Here is a 21,851-nt window from a genome sequence, read left to right on the forward strand (position 1 = left end):
TATCCAACTTATTTTAGTCTTATCAGATAAGACTAGAATATGTATCTGCGATGAGTCCAACTGGATTTTTAAATGTCAAAGTGAAACCCGTTACCCAAAATACAACCATGTTGTTAGAGAAATTGAAATTTCCGCGCGAAAAAAAGCTAAAAATTGTCAAATTGTGGAAACCAATCCGTTATACGTGCAAAGATTTAGTGTAATTAATTCTTTGCTTACGTAGCGAAAGGGAACCTCGAAGGTTGTATGTATCTGAAAATGCCTGTACCAAAATTAGCTAAATCCAAAAAACATGTTGCAACCGCTAAGGAAATCAAGGAGGAGCAAGTCGATTCCTTAGTGCAAGAGCTGCTGAGCGGCAACAAAAAACTAACCAAGGCACAACAACACAAAAAACGTGAATTGGAAGCTTATTTGGTGCAGAAGCTGCAGCAATACGATGAAGAGAGCGAAGACACAGAAAGCACTGAATCATCAGGCACTGAAGATTCTGAATCTGATAGCGAATCGGAAAGCAGTTGCGATTGCGAGGACTGTTCTGGATCTGACAGTGAGAATGATAGCGCAACAGATAGCTCAGACGAGTCGGAATCTGACAGCGACGCGGACTCTGACTCGGACTCTGAAACTGGTAGTTCTGATGATGATACAGGATCCAGCAGTGATGATAGTTGCAGCGATTCGGATAGCGAGTGTAATTGTAGCAAGCGATCCGATCAGTTCACTGATGAATATACCATAAACAGCTATAGTGATGAATCTGATTATTCCTAACAAAAAACAACTAACTTAAAATATGTAAAAGTTTTCATTTGCTTATTGAATTTTAATTATGAAATGTGTAAATTGTTTGCTTAGTAATCTTTAATTGTAAATTTTTTGACAATTGTTAAATTATGTACTTCTATAAATAAAAATAATTTTCAAAACCTCTGAACTAAAAATGTTGTATATTCTAAAAATTTTTGTTTCAACCACATAAAGTGATATGCAACCCTGCATGTGTTGTTTTCTAATTAGCCGGTCTCGCTACTTTTCCATGCGTACTGTACTCGCACGTGCAACAATTTGTTAATATTCTGACTGCGAACAAAATTGCACGCTGTTATTTTAAATAAAATTATTTAATATTTGAAGTTCATTGCAAGTGTGAGTGTTTCTAAAATGTCGGAACCGATTTCTGCATTTGCGGCTTATCGTTCTGCACTTTCAAAGAATGGTAATACGTCCAAAAAAGGTAAAAACAAGCAAACCGCTGGTGCCAGCAATAAAACCGGTGCGAACAAAAAGAATGAGGCAAAAAATAAGTCCTTACAAAAGAATAAATCAGAGAAAACAACAAAAAGTCAAAACACCGCAAACCCGAACATTGCGGCTAAAGAAAAGGTGGTAGCTCCAGCCAAGGCTAAGGAGGTTGTTAACAACAAACTTGCACCAAAAGTTGAGCCTTCGAAAAACAAAGCAGCCAATAAGAAAGCAACAGCCAAAACTGAGCCGCCTGCGAAACAAAAACAAAAAGTGCAGCCTGCAGTTACCAACGGTAAAGCAGACTCCAACGGCATTAATGAAAATGAAATTGACAACTTGGTGGACCAATTGCTAGGAGATTCACCCTCCAAACCAAAAAAGCTAACGAAAGCACAGCAAAAAAAGAAGCAAGAATTGGAGGACTACCTGGTAAAGCAGTTGGAGAGGGACGATGAAGCGGCGGGTGAGGAAGAATATGATTCTGAAACTGGTAGCGAGGAAGATTACAGCAGCGGTTCGGATGAATTCTCTGACGAGTACACCATAAACAGTTATAGCGACGAGGAAGAAGAAGAATGCGAAGAAGAGGAAACTGGTGTCAGCGGTGATGATTGCTCTAGTGAAAGTGATGTTGATAAGCAGCCCATTGCCACATCTACTAAAAACAACGTGCCACAAAAACGTAAAAGCAATGCGGCAGCCACTACTGCTGCTACTGAACCAAAGAAGACGCGTCAAGCAGAAAAACCAGTTGATAAACGTAAATCAATGCCAACTGCTATAACAACAACAGCTGACAAAGCTACAAAAGCAACAGAGAAGCGTAGGCATTCAGTAGCCGAAAGTGAAGCCTCCACAAGCGCCAAAGTTGCTGTAAAGACCGTAGATGCAAAAGCTGTAAAAATGGAACCCCTATCTCCTCCAAACAACATCGTCAAAATGAATAGCATACAAGAGGGTGAGAAGGTATTCGGCTGGCTGCTTAGTCCACTAAACCTTAAAGAATTCTTCAGCAAGTATTGGGAAGCTGGCGCTTGCTTAGTCAAACGCAAGGGCTCTAATTACTACACGAAACTAATGTCGTTCGAAGCTATTGATCAAATGTTAATCAATAATCATGTGGAGTTTACAAAAAATATCGATATCACTTCTTATAAAAATGGTGAGTTACATACAAAAATATTTACTTGTACTTAATTGCAACTTCATCAAAGGTGTACGTGAGACGCTCAATCCCGTTGGACGCGCCATGCCGCCCGTCGTATGGGATCACTATGGGCAAGGCTGCAGTGTGCGCCTACTTAATCCGCACACCTTCTTACCGGAGCTTTTTAAGCTAAACACAACCTTGCAGGAGTACTTCCACTGTCTTGTGGGTGCCAATGCCTACCTCACGCCACCCAACAGTCAAGGTTTCGCACCGCATTACGATGATATAGAGGCTTTTGTGTTGCAAATTGAGGGCCGCAAACGCTGGCGTCTCTACAAGCCACGCACACAGGCAGAGCAGCTGCCACGCTTCTCATCGAAAAATTTCTCGCAAGAAGAAATCGGCCAACCCATATTCGATGAGGTATGTGTTTGCATATAAAAAGCTAATTTTTGGATTGTGCTTTACTACAATTAAACACTTTTAGGTGCTTGAACCCGGCGATCTGCTATACTTCCCACGCGGCACCATACATCAAGCCACCACCGAACCCGGCTACCACTCGCTGCACATCACTTTGAGCGTATATCAGAAGCAATCGTACGCCGATCTCTTTGAACGCATGATACCTTTGGTGCTGCAGCGCGCCATCGAAAGCAATCTCGACATGCGTCGTGGCCTGCCCTTACACACCTTCCAGCATGCTGGTATTGCCTACAGCGACAATGACACCAAAGAGCGTGCCGATCTGCTGCGCAAAGTAACCAAGCTGATGGGTCAGTGTTTGCATAGTGCGCAACTGGGCGAGATGATGGACGCCGCTGTGGATCAGCTGGCTAAGAAATATCAGCATGAAGCGCTGCCACCGCATGTGTTGCCGGGCGAACGCGCACGCACTATTTTCGGTTCGCGCAGTACCACCAATGAGCAAGGCGAATGCTTGTGTGACTATGAAATCGATGAGCGCACCAATGTGCGTCTGCTGCGCGCCAATATCATGCGGCTGGTGCAGGAGGAGGATAAAGTGCGCATCTACTACTATGTGGATAACTCCAAGGAGTACTGTGAATATGAGCCCAATTTCATTGAAATCGAGCCGGAGGAGGCGGCCAGCGTGGAGGTGCTAATACGTTCATATCCACAGTATGTGGGCGTGTCGCAGCTGCCGCTGGAAGATGATGAGCGCAAGGTGCAGATGGTGACGGCGCTGTGGGAACGTGGTTTGCTGATGACCGAGAAGCCTTTCAAATGATACATCATACCTGCACAAGCGTACTTAATTATAGTGTTTATCTTAAAAAGAGTAGTCAATGTGAATATATTGCTAGTTTTTTGTTTTTGTTTTACTTATTCGAAACGATTTTTATGAAAAATTGTTTTGTAATAGGCGCCTATGAAATTTTGCGTTTTCTTTCGAGTTTATGAACTGTGCTATTGTTGCTTTCAGCAAACCGTTAAGTGATTTGTAGCTATTGCCAATTTGAATAAAAGTGAAAAAAAGTGTATTTTATTTTATTAAAATATTGGTGAATTTTTATTTCTTTTGAAAACTTTCGATTTTAAACTTTTCGACCTTAAATTTTTTTCCAGTATCTTATTTGCATAAAGCATTGTATTGAACATTTCATTTTATTCTTTTCTCTATAATTGATTTTATTGCAAATGCTTGTATTTCTATTTTTTTTATTAATTTATTTAATTTTTATTTTTTATAATTTTTTTTATTAAATTGTTTATTTTTTTTTTTAATTTTTAAATTTTTTTATTTTTAATTTTTTATTTTTAATTTTTTGTAATTTTTTTTAATTTTTTTAATTTTTTTAATTTTTTTAATTTTTTAATTTTTTAATTATTTTTAATTATTTTTATTTTTAATATATTTTTTTTTTTTTTTAATTTTTTATTTTTTAATTTTAATTTTATTTTTTTTTTATTTTTTTTTTTTTTATGTTTTAGTTTTTTTATTTTTTAAACTATTTTTTGTCTGCGAAATATGCAACTTTTAATGTTTTAGCTCTTAGTAAACAAATATAATAACAGCTGTGCATTAGATAATTTCAAAGCGTAATATGTGCGCCATCTGTTGGTCACATTTATGATCGTGAATGTCAATATAGAATTGTCAATTTGTTGTTCTTAATTTCCGCCGCCATTTCGAACATTCGTTTCCTTCTACCGCGTTCGTGTAAGTGGCATTTGCAGCAGCTCGTTGAAAAGTGAAATTAACTTAGAAATTAAAGCTGCAATTAAGGAGTTTTTAGTAGAATTCGGTTGAGGTTCGTCAATTTAATAGTTTTAAAGTAAAAAAAGTAATCGGGCGTTGTTATTTGTGTAGTAAAAGTGAAAGTGAAAATTAGTGAGTGCAAAAGCAGAGCGCTTAGCGTCGGCGCAAGCAGAGCTGCTCTGCCAGTGGTTGTGCATAAAGTGTTATGTTAATGGGAATTGTGTTATGTTAATGTAAATGAAGTGTTAGCAGTAGGGAAAAGAGTTTAGGGCAGGGAAGTGCCAATTTATTGCAGAAAATGCGAAACGAAGTAAAATAAAGTGCGGTAAGTGCTTATAAAATATTAAAATAATGTTTTGTGTTCTCTGTATCAGTTGCGCAGTCACATTACTTCTGTTGCCTTTGCTGTTACCAACATTTACTTTATACTGTAACTAACATAGAGTGTTTAAATTCAATGCTATATACACAGCGTTTCTTAGCAGAGTACTAGAGAACTTGTATGCATTTCATTAATGATAAATAGAAATGCATTACCAGCTTGCACAGTCGCGTTCATAATAAATGAACTGTAATTTAATATTCTAATTTTGGGTAAATAAAGATAAAATAAATAATAACTTTAAAAAATATAAAAATTAATTTTCTCGTATTGGGTAAATAAAGATAAATTAAATAATATTTTAATTAATAAAAATTTTAAAATAATTAGAAAAATATTTCTGAATTACCTTTGTATGTAGATTGATAGTTTAATTTTTAACAAATCAGTGCTTTGATGACCAATCACAGCTTAACATACATACATATGTAATTTTGTAGCAATAAGTAATGTTCTAAGCTATGGGAATGGAGTTGGACGGTCGTTCATTTTTGAAAAATATTATTGTATTATGAAATCTATTAGAAAAACGAGTCTCCGCATGACACTGACCACCTCTTTGCATGCTCTACAAACCCCACCCATCTAACACCCTCCTCCCTTTGGTTCGACCCCGTCGAAACAGCACGTTTCTTGGGCCTACCGTTAGATGACATCGACGACAACACAAATGACATTTACCATCCCAACGGGGATTAGATTTCCGTTAAAACAACAACAAAGATTTGTATGGCAAAGTTGTAGTTAATGAAAAGATCTAGAAGTTTTGTATACAAACTTTTTCCACGTAACATCAAAATTTATGTGAAAAATTCAAGTAACAAAGTTTTTGGTTTTTTTTTTAAACTTTTCAAAAAAAAATGAAACTTTCACGAAAGAAATGTATTTTTTTTTTTAATTTTATTTTAAAATAACCTTTTCATGTCCCAAACACACCGTATATTTTTATACTCTTGCCACCTTTCGCTACAGAGTATAATAGTTTTTTCACCTAATGGTTGTTCGTATCACCTAAAACTAAGCGAGATAGATATAGCGTTATATATATGTATATATGTAAATGCTCAAGATGATGAGAAAAGTTAAATATAGTTAATAGATAAAATCGGATCGATACTAACCCAACTCCCATACACTACATATAATGCCATTCGTTTTTCTAACATATCTTATGTCGAATATGTCGGTTAGTATATGAGTTATATATAATATACAAGTATGTATACATAAATTTGCTTGGATTCCGATCCTCTGGTTGACGTTTTACACCTTAAGTTATTTCTCTGGCTTTGATTCCAGCAAGTTGCTAGAGTATAAAATGTTCGGGTGCACTCTAACTTAGCCTTTCCTTACTTCTTTCGATTCTTTTCCATATTTTTTTTATAAAATGTCTGTTTAATGCTTCTTAATAATTTTTTTTTATTATTTTCTGAATATCTCTTAATATGATTAAGCAAACGTTCAGGCTTTATCATAATATTTTTATATTTTCATTAACATTATTGTATGTTTCTCTGAATATTTTTGTATGTAATTTTCTAAATATTTTTTGTTTATTATGCTATATTTTTGAGATTTTCTAAATCTTTTTATTTTGATATTTTTTATTTTCAAATTGTTTTAAGTATTATTTTTTTAATAAATTCCAAAATATTTTTAAATGCATTTTTTAAATATATATTTTATTTAATATTTTTGTTTAATTTTTTTTAATATTTTTTTTCCGAATGAACTTTTCTAAACTATTTTTAAATGCATTTTTTTTTTAATATTTGCTTTTGATTAAAGATTTTCTAAATCTTTTTATTTTGCAATTTTTTATTTTAAATTGTTTTAAATATATATTTTCTATAATATTTTTTAAATATTTATTTTCCGAATAAACTTTTCTAAAATATTTTTAAATGCTTTTTTTACATTTTTTGTATGTTTTTGAAATACATATTTTTAATATTTTTGGATTTTTTTAAAATATTTTTACAAAGTTTTTTAAAATATTTTCTTAATATGCATTCTTTTTTCTAATATTTTTCTTAATATACATATTTTAAATTTTTTATATTTTATTTAATTTTTTTAATTTTTTCTGAATTTGTGTTTGAAATTAATAATCAAATTTTTTTTTATTTTTACTATTCTTTTTTATTTTTGCAATTTTTTGCGAATATTTTTTATATTTTTTGACTACTCGTTTTACTTTTGCTGAAAATGTTTTTCTGAATATATTTTTCTAAAATATACTTTTTTTCAATACTTTTGGAATATATTTTTAATATTTTTGGTATTTGTTTAAATATTATTAATATTACTAATAGTTTTAATTTTTTGAAATTAATTTGTTTGGTATTTGTTTAAATATTATTAATAGTTTTAATTTTTTGTATTTAATTTTTTTATTATTTTCTGATTGTTTTTTAAATGAATAATTAAGATTTTTTTATTTTTGCCATTTTTCGGGTTTTGTTATTTTTTTTGTTTCCTCTATTTTTATTTTTTGTTAATATTTTTTTTTATTTTCTGACCGCTTATTTAATTATTTATTTTTATTAATTATTTTTTTCTGATTTTTTTTTTAGCAATAAATTTTTTTTTAAATATATTGGAAATATATTTTAAATATATTAGAAAAATGTTTATGAAAACATGATCCAAATATATTTTTTTTTATTTTTTTTTTAATGTATTAAACATAGGTATTGTTTTTATTAAGTTTTTAATATTGTATGTTTAATGTTTTATTTTTTTTAATAATTTTTATGATTTTTTTTTTTAATTTTGGCTAGTTTTGGATTATGACTCTTCCAATTATTTACTTTTTTTGTAACTTTTTATGTATGTTTCTACTTTTCAACAATTTTTTTTTGTAATTTTTTGCTATTATTTGTTTTTGTTTTATATAGTTTATTTATATATTTTTTCTGTAGTTCCTAAGCTATAGGGTTTTTATGTACTTTTCTGACTATTTTATTTTTTTTATTATATTTTTTTTCTTAAGATTTTTTATATATTTTTTTATGTAGAATTTAATTTACAGTTAATATTTTATTTTTGTTTCACATATTTTACCGTTTTAGTTTCTTATTTTTTATTTAATTTTTATTTTAAGTTTTTTAATTATCATCACTCTATTTTGCAAAACTGTTAATTTTAAATTCTGTTGTAGTAATTTGTTAGTTTTATTTTAAATAATACATATTCATGCTTTTTTTGTTCTCGCAATATTTTTTAAATTCTTATTTTCTGCTAGTTCATAAATTTGAAAATAGTCTTTATTCTCAATTGCTTTATGCTTTTAAATAAAAATAAATTTGTCACTAAAATCTGATTTATTTTTTATTATATCTAATTTAAAATTTATTAGTTTGGAATTAGTTTATTTGTATATTTTTTCACATTCATTCATCATAAACATTAACTATCACGTTGCTTGCCCGCGAAAAACACCTAAACTACGGAACCGGTAATTTACAGTCGTGCAATTCCCATGTATAGTATTTTATGTAATAGTATGAAAGTATAGCCCTTCGTTATTTGTTAGATATTCGCCATATATGTATGTATGTATGTATTTATGATAATTAACTGTAATATATTCATAATATCTAAGATAATTATCTGTAATATGAATTTATTAGCTCGATGAAGTACTTTGCCATTAGGCATTCGTATAAAAGTAAGCACAAACAGTTACATAAAACCAGCAAGGCAGGGCTAAGTTCGAGTGTAACCGAACATTTTATACACTCGCAAGTTGCCATAAAACTCAATCAAATCAAATCAGGAAATGAGAAAATCCTCATATTAGATATGTGGGAGTTAAGGGAAAAAATGATCTGATTTTGCTCATTGTGATCTATGTATGTATAGTACATACATTAAACTTATAAGGGACGTGGTACTGCCTACTTTTGTCGAATTTTCTGTCCACAGATGTTCTAAACTAATTTTCTAATTTTTTTATTACTTAAATTATTTTGCTCAAAAACACTTTACCTACTGAGAAGCTTAAGCGTGTCCAAAGATAGCGACTCTCATAGCTATCTCTGTGGCATTACGAATTACAGCACTTTCTCCTACATTGTCCAGCATTTACAAAACTGTGGATAGAACATCTCGATAGACTTACCTTCGGTGAACCTGGGGTCATAGCCGAAGCTGACTTTGGCCGTCTCAACAAATTTGTTTTGGGCTCAAGGCGTTTTAGCGATTTGTAAGGGTTAAGTGATCTATTTTATAGGAGTTTCAGCTAAACTAAACGGACCAATGTTCAAAGCTGTCCAAGTGAGATCCAGGTTAGGATCGACTTCTTAACCTAAAATAATATTATATGTTTTTTATTTTCATTTTTTTGTTCTTTTATACTATTTTTTGAATATTTTTAAAATATTTTTTATGTTCTACCGAATATTTTCAATATATTTTATTTATACACATATTTGTTATATTTCTTAAAATTATTTTTTAATTTTTTGTTACGTCCTTTTTTTAATAATTTTTATATAACTTTTTTTGTACTTATGAAAATTTTTTTGGAAATATTAAAAAAAAAATATTATTTTTTTATTTTTGTTTTAATTTTTTATAGTTTTTATATGTTGTTTTAATATATATTTTTAGATTTATTTAATATTATATACATTTTTCCTTAAGTTTTTTTTTGTTTTAATTTGTATTGGTTTTATATTTGTTCACAATATTTTTTTATTCCTTACTCTGAGTTTTCTGTTATATATTTTTTAATTTTCAATATGTCTTCATATTTTTGTTATATTTTTACAATATATTTTTTTTTAATTTTTCTATTTTTTTGTAGTTGTTTGTATTAATTAAATTTTTTTTTAATAATACAATTTAATTTTTTTATTTTAAGTTTTTTATGCTATTTTTAAACTATTTTTTGAATATTTTTTATGTTCTTCCGAATATTTTCATTATAGTTTTTTATATATTTGTTATATTTCTTCAAATTATTTTTTAATTTTTTGTTATGTCCTTTTTTTAATAATTTTTATATGTATGTTTTTTTGTACTTATGAATTTTTTTTTGGAAATAATAAAAAAAAAATATTATTTTTATTATTTTTGTTGTAATTTTTTATAGTTTTTATATGTTGTTTTAATATATTATATATTTTTTAGAGTTATTTTATATTATATACATTTTTACTTACATTTTTTTAAGTTAGTATTGGTTTATATTTGTTCACAGTATTATTTTATTCCTTATTCTCTTTAATATCCTTATTCTTTTTTAATTTTCAATATATCCTCATATTTTTGTTATATTTGTACAAAATATTTTATTAATTTTTTGTTGTAGTGATTTATATTAATCAAATTTTTTTGTAATGTAATTATAATTTTTCATATCTTTTTTCTATATAAACTTAATTTTTTATTAATTTTTCTATTTTTTTCTAGCTTTTTATTTTAATTAAATTTTTTTGTAATTATAATTTTTTATATATTTTTTCTATATACATTTTACAGGGTTACCCACTCGAAGTGTTACCTATTCAAACGACTATAATTTTTTAGTTTGATAATATTTTTATTGATTCCAATGACAAAAATGTATGAAAATAATCAAAAATTTAGAATCCATTCACTTTAGCTCGATATGGCCACCTTTTGCCTTGACTATGGCCCTCAAACGGTCAAAAAACGAGTTGCATGCTGCACGAATGTGAGCTTGTGGTATTTTGGCCCATTCACGTACAATCGCTTTCTTGAGCGCATCCATTCTGGTGTATTTTTTAGTCCGCACCTTGCTCTCTAAAATGGACCAGATGGAAAAGTTCATCGGATTTGCGTCTGGTGAATTCGAAAGCCATTGTGTCGACGAAATGAAGCGTGGAACATGATTTTTTAACCACTCTTGGTTAATTCTCGCTTTATGTGACGGCGCCGAGTCTTGTTGGAACGTCCATTCTTTCCGGCCGAAGTGTTTACGTGCCCACGGCTCTAAAGCACCTTCCAAAATATTTTCACGATAATAAGTCGCATTTACTTTGACACCAGGCTCGATGAAAACGACTGGAGAGCGCCCATCAGCGGTCACGGCAGCCCATACCATCACTTGCGATGGGAAATTACTTCGGGTGGCCATTCGTAGGCTTAAATTCTCGTACGTGCGTTCGGTCAAGTAAACACGGTCATTTTGAGAGTTTATGAATTGCTCAATAGGGAAATTCTTCTCATCAGAAAACACAATGTTCGGAAATTCGCCACGTTCGTGAAAGTGTAACAACTCCTTCGCTCTTTCGAGTCTAACTTTTTTTTGCTGCGGTGTAAGATTGTGTCCTTTTTGGAACTTGTAAGGCTTGACCTTTAGCTCATTTTTCAACAGTCGTTGCATTGAACTTTGCGAAATTTTCAGCTCTTTAGCCATTTGATTGCCACTTCGACGTGGATTTCGTTCAAGTCGAGCCTTCACTTTTCGAATCATCTCAGGTGATGTTGCTGTTTTCTTATGACCACCTCCATGGCGTTTTGCGATGCTGCCAGTATCATTGTAACGATTTATAGTGCGATACACAAACATTTTGTTCACTTCGAGATGTTTCAGCTGACGAACAATTGCTGCTTGTGATTTTCCAGCCAAATATAAAGCAATCACACTATTACGTTTAAATTCCATCACGTATAACTTTTTTTTCACACGACACAGACTAAAATGTTTTTGTACGCTTGTAAACAATGGAATGATTTGTTATTGGTGTAAATTTAAGCGCGCTGTCATTAATAGTGTGGTAGTTATAGCAGTTTGAATTTGGTAACACTTCGAGTGGGTAACCCTCGAAGTTTTTTTTAAATTTCCTGAAGATTTTTTATACTTTGTATACTCGTATTTGTGTCTGAATATATTTTTTTATTTTTTCCTGAATATTTGCATTATATTTTTTCTAAATAGTTTTCTTTTACTTATTCAATGTTTTTTCAGATATATATTTTTTTTTAGTTTTTAGTTTTTAATTTTTATAGTTTCTATGTATTGTTTTAATATACATTTTTTTTTTGTTTTGATTTATTTAATATGGTATATTTTTACCTTTTTAAAGTTTGCATTGTTTTCATATATTTATGTAATATTATACAGTAGGTATGTATTTTTATTTTTTTTTATTTTCTATTGTTTTTTTTATTTCTGTCCGAATATTTTTTTTTTCTTTTTCCAGAATATTTTTTTATGTTTTTTTCCGAATATTTTCAGTATATTAATTCTCAAGTTTATGTTATATTTGTAATACAAATTTTTTATTACTTTTATTTCATTGTGTTTTTTTTTAACTTTTCTTAGTTTTTTCTTAATTTTTTGTCACAACTTTAACTTTTTTCACGATCTTTAGTTTTTTCCAAAAAAAAGTATTTTCATTTCATATTTTCAATAAAATATATGCTTTATTAATTTTATTTATTAATTGTTTAAACTACAAAATATTCAGACTACGATTTTCAAATTTAAAAAGTCACTGCCTCAAATATGTTGACGCTCAATATTTCTCACGCGCCGGCACCATCAACAGATTAGCTATAGTCACATGAGGCGGCGAGGCGAGTATGAAATTCACACCACGCGCCACATCCTCAGGCAATAAAATTTCGTCTGGTTCAATCATCTCCTCCCATTTCTTCTTCTCATCCTCAGTCGGCGCGCCGCCAAAGTCAGTGCGCGTCAGGCCGGGACTAATGGTCTGCAAAACACAAGACGGTAGAGTTGTCATTTACCATATATTAAAAAATCGTGAATAAAAGAATCAAAAATAAGAAACTGCTCACCGACAAACGCATCAGCTTGTGTGGAAAGAGCTCACGCCGCAAAACCTCGTCGAGCGTGCACAGCGCATGCTTCGCCACCGGATACAAGTTCAGCCCACATTCGGGTATATGCAGCGGCACCGTATGCCCCAACAGGCTATTCACCGTTATTATATGACACGCCTCACCCTGCGCCATGGTGGCCTGCATCAGTCGATACGCCTGCTTGGTGCAATTCACCGTACCCATGACATTCACATCAATCACACGCTGCAGTATGGCCTCGTTGCCCTCCTCCAGCACTTTGGTCATCTCCACCATGCCCGCATTGTTGACGAGCACATGCAACCGATGGAAACGCTGTTCGACCCAGTGGAAGTTGCTCTTCACCGACGGCAGCACGGTCATATCGCAGGAGCGCGGATAGAAGCGCTCGCGTATGCTGGCATCCAGCCCCTCTTTGAGGTCCTCCATTTGCTGTAGGCGCCGCGCCAAGCCAATTACGATCATACCCGATTTCAGTAGATCCTGCACGATGGCCCAACCGATGCCTGAGCTCGCGCCTGTCACTACAGCGACCTTGTCCACCCAGCGTTCCATTTTTTATTTAATTTTTTGGTTTTCTTAACGCGTGAAATTATTTCGTGTGAAAGTAGCGTTGCACAACGCGCGCTTAACACTGCAATACTAAAGTGGCCGCTCGCGTTTGCGCCACTTTAAATCACTTTTTCAGCTGCTGTTGCGTTTGTTTACGCTCAGCTTTAAGCGCTGCTCGCCACGGCGATTGTGTAAACAGCGCGCGCTGCGGCGGCGCCTTTCGTGAGTTTCGGACAGGTGGGTAGCGCTTGGGAATTAAGCGAAAAACAAAAGAGAAAACAAGTCGAAATGCATTCACTTGTAATGTTATTCATGCGCCATTATCGCATATTGTGCGCACAAGCCATAATTTACGCTAAACTGGAGCAGGTTTTGATTTTGGGTTCTTGAACTTGGCCGGAAGCGTATGCGGCAAGGCGTACGAAATGAAAAGTATTTCAAAGCGACTGTTAAGAAAGAGGAGGTTAAGAGTGTGAGAGTTTTTTCAAGAAGCAAGTCTGAGTTTCAGACTTAAAACATGAGAAACGCACATGAGTTGCGGAGACGAAATTTATATATAGACGCGAAAGGTTGATGATTTAGAAGACTGTATATATTTTTGTACCGATACACAAGTCTGTTGAAAATCCATACTAAATCTGCCCTACTCTTTCTTTTTTTTCAAATTTTAGACGAATATGTACATTATCCATAGATTAGACCAGACTCGACACATATAGTCTCGGATAGACTCGTCATACTCTAATATCGACTGAATATTACATTAAACCGTCGTTTTCACCATACTTTGTTTTTTTCAATGCGCGTGTTTTTTTACGTGGCGGGTCCCAAATCCAGCACACAACCCTGGGCACGAATGTTTCGCTTTTTCACATTAGATCACCTTAAAACGGATGATACCTGGTCTAAGACCGAAAGTCGTGCGCTGCTTGAGCCATATTTAAAAGAATCGTTTCTGGCCACTCCCAAGTGAATGGCGCTCAAAGAACTTTCTTGTGTTGACTGCTATTATATTACTAAGTTCCCTTTTGCCCAGAAACAGGTACTTTTTGATCTGGAAAGGTGCCTCCCAGTTTTGATCCCTTGCAATGCTAGTTACTAGGGCCATGAGGAGTAGTCATACTTTAGGATGTCTACGCTTGACGCGAATTTCAACGAACTCTGTGGCCTCACTTTCGATACCTCTTCCAGTGTATCATACATGGGAGAGATGCTTACGGCGTAGTCTTGCCAATGCAGAATAAGTGCACAGGAGCTGCTCGATTGTTTCCTTGGTGCCTTGCTCTAGACATTCCCGGCAGTCTTCCCGATCTGTCAGCCCCAATCTGCGGGTGTGTGTTGCCACCAGATAGTGACCAGTTAGTGTTCCGATCATGCTCCTACAGTTTATTCTATAGAGTGCCAATAGGCATTTTGTATACTTCCGATCTACCGTGTTGCACATGACTTTTGCAGTTCTGCACCCAGTTAGCTCCATCCTTTGGGTTTCGATTTTCTTTATCATACTTCTGTCCAGATTGTCGTATAGACAATGGTTTTCTAATGTTTATCACGTTTTCGGGTGTTAGCTGTACACCATGCTTGGCAATTTCCTTCACTATTTCATTGAGCTCGTTGCCTTTGTGAACTGGATCTCAGTAGAAGTAAAGTTGTGTACTTCTAGCTTCTGGCAGGTATGCGATACGAGGTCACTGCCTTGATTGCTGCTTAGCTGTCTACATAGATTGACTCTATTTGTCATGGGTACTTATCTTTTAACATTGGCGTCCGACTTTACAGTTTACTGGTACACTGCGACATCTAGTGTATTTTTGGAAAATCGAGATATGAGTTTTTAGCTCTCCATAACCTGAACTTAGAGGAGGCCTAGCATACAAACTCAACGATCGAAATCAAGTTCTTCTAAGGAAACCTTTTATATGTTAAGAGAAGCTTTGGTATAGCCTAAGTTTAGTTTCTTTGCCTTTAAATAGTTTAAATTTTTTTCATTTAAGGGTTTTTATCGGTTTTATGACATCTTATTTTTTATATTATTTATTTATTTTTTTTATCAACGCTACTGTATTCTGTTTAAAATGTTGTATACACTTTCTGAAACACAAGTCACTTGTTTTTTCGCAAAACAAAAACAACAATCGAACAAAAATTATTTATCGGAGTTAACTTGCTCGCCTTCGTACCCCTTGTTAGCCAACTTAAATGCTTTCAGATGCCTTTTATTAAATTCTCACATTCAGACGTCTGCGCTTTAATTATAAAAAACATATATCTTGCGCTTTTTATGAAATATTTTTTAAATATATAAACCGGCTGTAGTTAAACAAAAATATATTATAATCTCTAAATAAAGCATTTATTGTTTTTTCTTTTTGTTGCAGTTGATAACGAGCCATTGAACTGACTGCAAGCTGCTTGAGTGCTCATTGCATGCCAGGTAAGTTCAAAAGCTTCTAGTTATGTCAATATATACTTACATATGTACGTACCATATATAAAATTTGTCGATATATAATTTTTATAAATATAAGAAAGAATCATTAATTTGCAAATTTTGATTTTATCTCGACATTTTTTCAATTAATAATATGTAATCACTCACTAAATTAACCTTCATGACTTAAATGCTCTCAGCTGTCTTTTCATTGCTAATGTTGATAAGCTTGCACTGAGTTGCAGAGAAATCGGCTTAACTTAACATTTTCTAATTTATTTTGGTCTTCAGTATTAAGCTCCATTTCATCTCCATCTACTATTGTATTTCGCAAATCCAGCTTTCGGGTTTTATGCCATATATAGTATACTGCTTGACTTCTTCATCTTCTTTATTGGCATAGCCACCTCTTAAGCGGTTATAGCCGCCTGACTTCACGCCTTTAAAATAATTATTACTCCGACGTCTTGTGCGCTTGAAAATTCTGAAAACATGTCCTCGAAAAGTGTATCTAAGCTTTTAGGACCTCAAAAATAACCGAAAAGCCGCGATAAATTGGAAAAAACTTAGATATATATGTAGTTCGTAATTACTCCAACTGTGACCAAGCTTCCTCAGCATGTCAGCGATGCCAAATATTTATGCTTCTGAAATTTGAAAGAAGAACTGTAATTCGCACTTTCCGGGACCCACAGAACATTCTCACCATCAGAACACAATTTCTATCCACCAACTCGTCATACCTGATAAAATTATCCTTACTTCAAACTCTTATTCTTCTAGACCAATCATTACCTTGAAAAGTTTTTCAAACCGTTTATTTCATTCGATTTTATAACTTTCAAACGATCTCATGCACTCGATAAGATCTCCTCTTCTAAGGTCGTAACTGTTTTCGCTTTATACTTTGATATCCTTGATCCTAAATCTATAAATACCGGAGAGGTATGACAATTCTAGAAAATATTCATAACACATACCTCCTCGCTTAGTAAAAGCTGATATGGTATTCTTTCCTCAATTCCCAATAATCATATTATTCGACAATCTGCAGCTAGGTACCACTAGGAACTGAGAGGAAACTTTTTTATTTCCTCGAAACTATAATTCGAAATTATATTGAATTGAAGAGAAGCCGCCTACTAGTTATCTTAGAACTCTCAAAATGGCAGAACCGCGTTTTTGAGTGTATTTCCGCTGCAGATTTGACTTAAGCAATTCCTTTATGAGTTCTTCTCTCCTTTAGTGGTTTTCTTGGAAGAGCTTTGCTTCTAGCTTCTCTTCGCACTTCATAAAAAATCATGGAACATTTTTGAACCGACTACTTAATTCACTAAGAGCATTTGGAAACACAGAGGAATAATTTACTTGTTTATTCAGAAGATACTCAAGCTTCGGACCACCATTTGCTTTAGGGACTTAGTTTTATCGATCTAATTTTGGAGTTTAGCTTTATGAAGAAGTAATAAATTTATTTCCGGGTCGGAATTTTCCATTGCTGATATACTAGGTTCTAAAACTATGAATGCTGGAGTCGTATGATAGCTTTAGAATAATATTCTTAACTCAGACCTCCACCCTGAGTAAAGGCAAAAGAAATTATGTTCCGATTTTTTGAAATATCTCCCTTAATGGATTTGTAGTTATAGAAGAAGCTATGAGGTGAGATCCCCATCTTTTGATGACTCGAAATAGATCAAGATCATAAAATAGTAAGCGTCGTAAAAGTTTGTCTCTGTTCGGGGTACCAAATAAGATCAGATTATTTGGAAATCTGAAACTAAGAATAAAATAAAAGTCTACTTTCCAAATCTAATCTTCGGAGTCTCGCAGTAAAAAGCAACTTTTTTCCATGCTCAGTTCGATGGTTGATGGGTTCGGAGACAGATGATCCAAACTTTCCAATCATGTTACGTTGAGTGAAAAGGTAGTATTTCGTTTGAAGAGGTCTGTCCGACAAGAGTCTTACAGATCTTATGTATTATGTTGGCGCTGCTCGTTTTTAATATTACTGCACTCATTTGGTAATTGAAATTTAGAAAGGTCTTGTAGGAACGGATGTACGCGGTTCACTTGGTAGTTGGAATATAGAAAAGTCTTGTAGAAACGGTTGGAAAGAAAAATTCTGAAGGCACTAGGGAAGCGTTGATATACAAATCGAGGAAAAAATTACACTAGAGGCCAATCGAGTCGTCCATTAGACATATCCTTCTGCTGACAGCGGCTAGTAGACCTAATTTTAACCGAGCTCAGTTTCAGTCAAGATAGCGAGACCTTTGGTACCAAACTTTCACCTAAATCCACACTTATCCAAAAGTAAAATGCACGCTTTTCGTTTAAATATTTCTTCACAATTTATTCTTACTCAACACGCCATCCTCCCGCCCTTTGCGGTTTACAAATGCCTCAATCGCTCTTTGATATGTCTCGCCCAAACGCAAGCTCTTCAATTCACCACATTCTGCCTTCAATGCGTCCAACAATTGCGTACGCTCCGCTTCACTTAGCAGACGCTTTGTGGCGCGCAGCGACTCCAACGGCAAGCGTGCGTACTCCTCCAACTGCGGCCAAAATTGCTGCGCTATATCCGTTGCTTGTATTATGCGCGCTACAAAATTGTAACACAACGCCTCTTCCGCGCTCAAACGCGTACCAAACAGCAATAGCTCCGCGGCTTTAACGCGCCCCAACAATTGCGGCAATAAGTAGGTAAGACAACCCTCCGGACAGATGCCGAACTGTGTAAAAGGTGCCTGAAAGTAGGCGCGTTCCGTGCAGTAGACAACATCACAAAGCGCAGCGATTACAAAACCAATACCAATACATGCGCCATCGACGAGCGCCACCAAAACTTTCGGACAGTAAATGAACGCTTTAATCAGCAAGCGCAGCACGTACTCGGAGGAGTGCAAGAAGGCTTGTGGATCCCTGTACTGGCGCAGTTGTGTAAGGTCATTGCCGGCTGAAAAATTACCGGCAGCGCCCGTTAAAACGACAGTGGTGATCGTTTCACTGTATGTGGCATCGGCGAGCGCGCGTATCAATTCGTAGTAGCCGCGACGCGTGAGCGCGTTACGCACTGCGCTGCGCTTGAACGTGATGACGAAAATGGGACCGCGCTGTTCTACGTCCAATTCGCTGTAACCGCAGGGCTTGGGCTTGGTGGGCGTGACTGCGGTTGTGGTTGCGACACTGATCTCAATTCCGTTCTTGGTTGCACTCATCGCGAAGGCTTAATCAAAACTAAATAGGCGAGCATCTACAAAGCGCTGCATAGCCGCGACGAAGACTCTTAAATAGCCAATTGATTGCACACATATACATACATACATACATATATAAAAGTCTAATAGGTGCTTTGATTATGAGCGCTCCATAGTTCATCCCGCTTATCAGTGATAATAGTTTTTGTTTTTGCAAATATATGTATGTATTTGATCAGCAAATATAATTTATGTATGCAAATCTAGCTCTCATAAATATTAATATTGTCATTTACACACACATTCATGCACATTGCGTCTGTTTACATTTTATTGAGATCTATTATTACTATTTCGGTTAAACCGGTCGTGGTGCATTCAATAACCTCTGGTGGGATGCATATAAATGCAATATCTACCTCTATACATAGATTTATGTATGTACATACGTACATATGTATGTGTGCTTGCAACAGACTGGTTTTGTTGACAATTATGAGCGTTCTTTTCTTATATTGGCTTATACTGGCATAAATATCTACATCTGTAAATTTCGGGATTTTGAAAAACATACACTTGATTATTAAACCTTTTATTGGAAATAATAATACCGAGAGAATTTTTGAATCCCGAAATTTCGGGATTTAAAAAATAAGTAGCATTTAAGTGCATTTTTAAGAAATTTTAGTGGAAATCTAAATTATGCACTCTGCTGTGTTTTTAACACCGCAATAATTTTCGAATCCCGAAATTTCGGTTTTTTGAATTGACATACATATGTACATACATACATATGTATGTATTCTGGATTTTTAAACTTTCAAGTGAAAATTGTCGAATAAAATCGGGATTTTTAAATGATATATAGTACTTCAGATTATTAATGTTTTTAGTGAAAAACATAATTACGGGCTTTGTTTAGTTTTTAACTTCGGGATTTTGAAAAAACACACACTGTAATTTTTATCGTATTTTGATTAAAAGTTACTTGTGGAAATCATAAATACGCACCCCTTTTAATTTTTAATACTGAAAAAAAATTGGACCACCAAATTTCGGGATTTTGAAATGGCATATTTTGCATTTTGTAAATTTTTATCAAAACAATTATATTTTTGCGCTCTGACCAGTTTTTAATAAAGAATTAATTTTGGAATCCCGAAAATATTTGTGAATCCCGAAATTTCGGGATTTTGAAATTGCATACTCTGAATTTAAACTCTTTTTCATGGAAGCAATAATTTTTCAATATTTCTACTGAATACCATATTTTCGGGATAGTCATAAGACCAAGTCGACACTATGAAATTTAGTCGCTATCATTTCTATCTTATAATGAAATTTCGGCCATATTGTTATCAATTTGTTATTCAGAAAACCCAGAATCTAGAGGACTCATTGGAACTCCCAGAATTTATGGAAATTAGCATTTCTTATGATGTTGGGAGTCGTTGTAATGCGCTGCATCCATGCTAATCCAGAGTTATTTTTGATATTTGAATGGTAAGCTCTCAATTATTTTGATTTAGGCAGAGATTTCTCAGTTCGTAATTTGTGTAGGGTTTGGAATAAATTGGCTTCCTGCTCTAAATTCCTGTCCGGTGAGTGCAGCGGAAGACAGACTTTAAAATTTGGTATGACACTCGACATCTCGTGTACCTAGAATGTACGGAAAGGCATACTGTTGTTGTTGTAGCGGCAGAATTCTGCCGAGTTGACAGTCCTTGGCCGGATAAAAATCCGGGTCCGTTCCGGTTACGTAGATCGGACTGTCTTGGGAATGGAGAGGCATCCTCTTGTTCTAACGGAAATCTACCGGAAACGTCATCTAATGGGAGGCTCAAGAAATGTGCTGTTTCGACGGGGTCGAACCATAGGGAGAGGGGTGTCATAAAGAGTAGGGTTAGCTTGACATATAAAGAGGTGATTAGAAGAGTCATGCGGGGACTCATTGCACGCTGGACATTTATTTGATATGTTGGAGTCGATTCTGGATAAGTAGGAGTTTAACCTGCTACAGTATCCAGAACGAAGCTACACAAGGGTCACTCTCGATTCTCGCGACAAATCGAGCTTGTCGTCTACAATGGGTGGTCCTTTCACTCCAAGTACGCCATTTAGGAGTGGGCTTCAGTGAAGGTGTTTATGTCTTCACTGTGAATGGCGGTCAGTGCATGTCTGAAGTTAGTTGCGCCCGAAGTCTGGTCGGCGTATTGTTTTATGTCATCGACGTAGTTGAGGAAAAACCTCTTGATGGTGCTAGGAGGCTGTTCCGCAGTTTCTGCTGGGGTGCTTTTACAGAAATCTTCTCTGCAGTCTTCTGCTTGGAGAGAAGTTCATTGTGCTCCTTAACTGGGAGCATGCGGAATTCACTGTACAGGTGTTCTTTGGGAGACATCAACAGGCATCCTGTCGTAGTCCGACATGTTTGTAGCTTCCTCATCTGCGTTTCACTGTATCCAGGCGACCATATTGGTACGGCGTTGTTAGGGACCGGTCGGCCGATCGCCTTGTATGTTGCCAACAACGTTTGTGAAGGGTATTATAGCTGCGGTTCAACGGAAGTTATCATGTTTTCTTGTTCTTATTTATACCGACATTGTAACGAAGGAAATTATACTGACTTTCCGTGCCCTTCGTAATTGTTTTTTCCCAAGCCCAAGCGCTAAGACGACGATTATATTACAAAGTTTAAGTCGTCTATTATACACATGTATGTACTTCCGAGCTGCATATAAAAATATATTAGACTTTATAACGGTAATATAAATATATTAAATCGTGCAAATTACCTTGCATAAAAATATATTTATAAAAACCTGGCATGATTTAGCGACACAAATGAATTGCCCACTCAC

The 21,851-nt window shown here is 34.3% G+C and overlaps 4 protein-coding genes across 4 annotated transcripts; 2 read left to right on the plus strand and 2 right to left on the minus strand.

The window, feature by feature from the left end:
• Positions 1 to 258: 258 nt before the first annotated feature.
• On the plus strand, positions 259 to 774 carry LOC120774677 (clumping factor A-like). The gene has a single exon (XM_040104408.1). It carries the CDS (start codon positions 259 to 261, stop codon positions 772 to 774), a length of 516 nt encoding a protein of 171 aa, XP_039960342.1.
• Positions 775 to 1,060: 286 nt separating this feature from the next.
• Positions 1,061 to 3,921, plus strand: LOC120775161 (bifunctional lysine-specific demethylase and histidyl-hydroxylase NO66). Its single transcript, XM_040105208.1, has 3 exons — positions 1,061 to 2,410; positions 2,463 to 2,821; positions 2,886 to 3,921. Exons 1-3 carry the CDS (start codon positions 1,165 to 1,167, stop codon positions 3,648 to 3,650), a joined length of 2,370 nt encoding a protein of 789 aa, XP_039961142.1. The 5' UTR covers positions 1,061 to 1,164; the 3' UTR covers positions 3,651 to 3,921.
• An 8,478-nt stretch (positions 3,922 to 12,399) lies between these two features.
• Positions 12,400 to 13,466, minus strand: LOC120774716 (farnesol dehydrogenase-like). Its single transcript, XM_040104467.1, has 2 exons — positions 12,784 to 13,466; positions 12,400 to 12,698 (listed from the first exon to the last, which is right to left on the minus strand). Exons 1-2 carry the CDS (start codon positions 13,360 to 13,362, stop codon positions 12,498 to 12,500), a joined length of 780 nt encoding a protein of 259 aa, XP_039960401.1. The 5' UTR covers positions 13,363 to 13,466; the 3' UTR covers positions 12,400 to 12,497.
• Positions 13,467 to 18,119: 4,653 nt separating this feature from the next.
• LOC120774746 (enoyl-CoA delta isomerase 2-like) lies at positions 18,120 to 19,043 on the minus strand. The gene has a single exon (XM_040104502.1). The coding sequence runs from the start codon at positions 19,012 to 19,014 to the stop codon at positions 18,139 to 18,141; it is 876 nt and encodes a 291-aa protein (XP_039960436.1). The 5' UTR covers positions 19,015 to 19,043; the 3' UTR covers positions 18,120 to 18,138.
• Between the last annotated feature and the right edge of the window lie 2,808 nt (positions 19,044 to 21,851).

Source organism: Bactrocera tryoni, chromosome 4 (genome assembly GCF_016617805.1).
Source record: "Bactrocera tryoni isolate S06 chromosome 4, CSIRO_BtryS06_freeze2, whole genome shotgun sequence".
NCBI lineage: Eukaryota > Metazoa > Arthropoda > Insecta > Diptera > Tephritidae > Bactrocera > Bactrocera tryoni.

Excerpts from the sequence above, each read along its gene's own strand:
- LOC120774677 (XM_040104408.1), top strand. The coding sequence starts at position 259 with ATGCCTGTACCAAAATTAGCTAAATCCAAAAAACATGTTGCAACCGCT.
- LOC120775161 (XM_040105208.1), top strand. The coding sequence starts at position 1,165 with ATGTCGGAACCGATTTCTGCATTTGCGGCTTATCGTTCTGCACTTTCA. Across the intron at positions 2,411-2,462 it reads TATCACTTCTTATAAAAATG|GTGTACGTGAGACGCTCAAT; the intron begins GTGAGTTACATA and ends ACTTCATCAAAG. Across the intron at positions 2,822-2,885 it reads GCCAACCCATATTCGATGAG|GTGCTTGAACCCGGCGATCT; the intron begins GTATGTGTTTGC and ends AAACACTTTTAG.
- LOC120774716 (XM_040104467.1), bottom strand. The coding sequence starts at position 13,362 with ATGGAACGCTGGGTGGACAAGGTCGCTGTAGTGACAGGCGCGAGCTCA. Across the intron at positions 12,699-12,783 it reads ACAAGCTGATGCGTTTGTCG|ACCATTAGTCCCGGCCTGAC; the intron begins GTGAGCAGTTTC and ends TGTGTTTTGCAG.
- LOC120774746 (XM_040104502.1), bottom strand. The coding sequence starts at position 19,014 with ATGAGTGCAACCAAGAACGGAATTGAGATCAGTGTCGCAACCACAACC.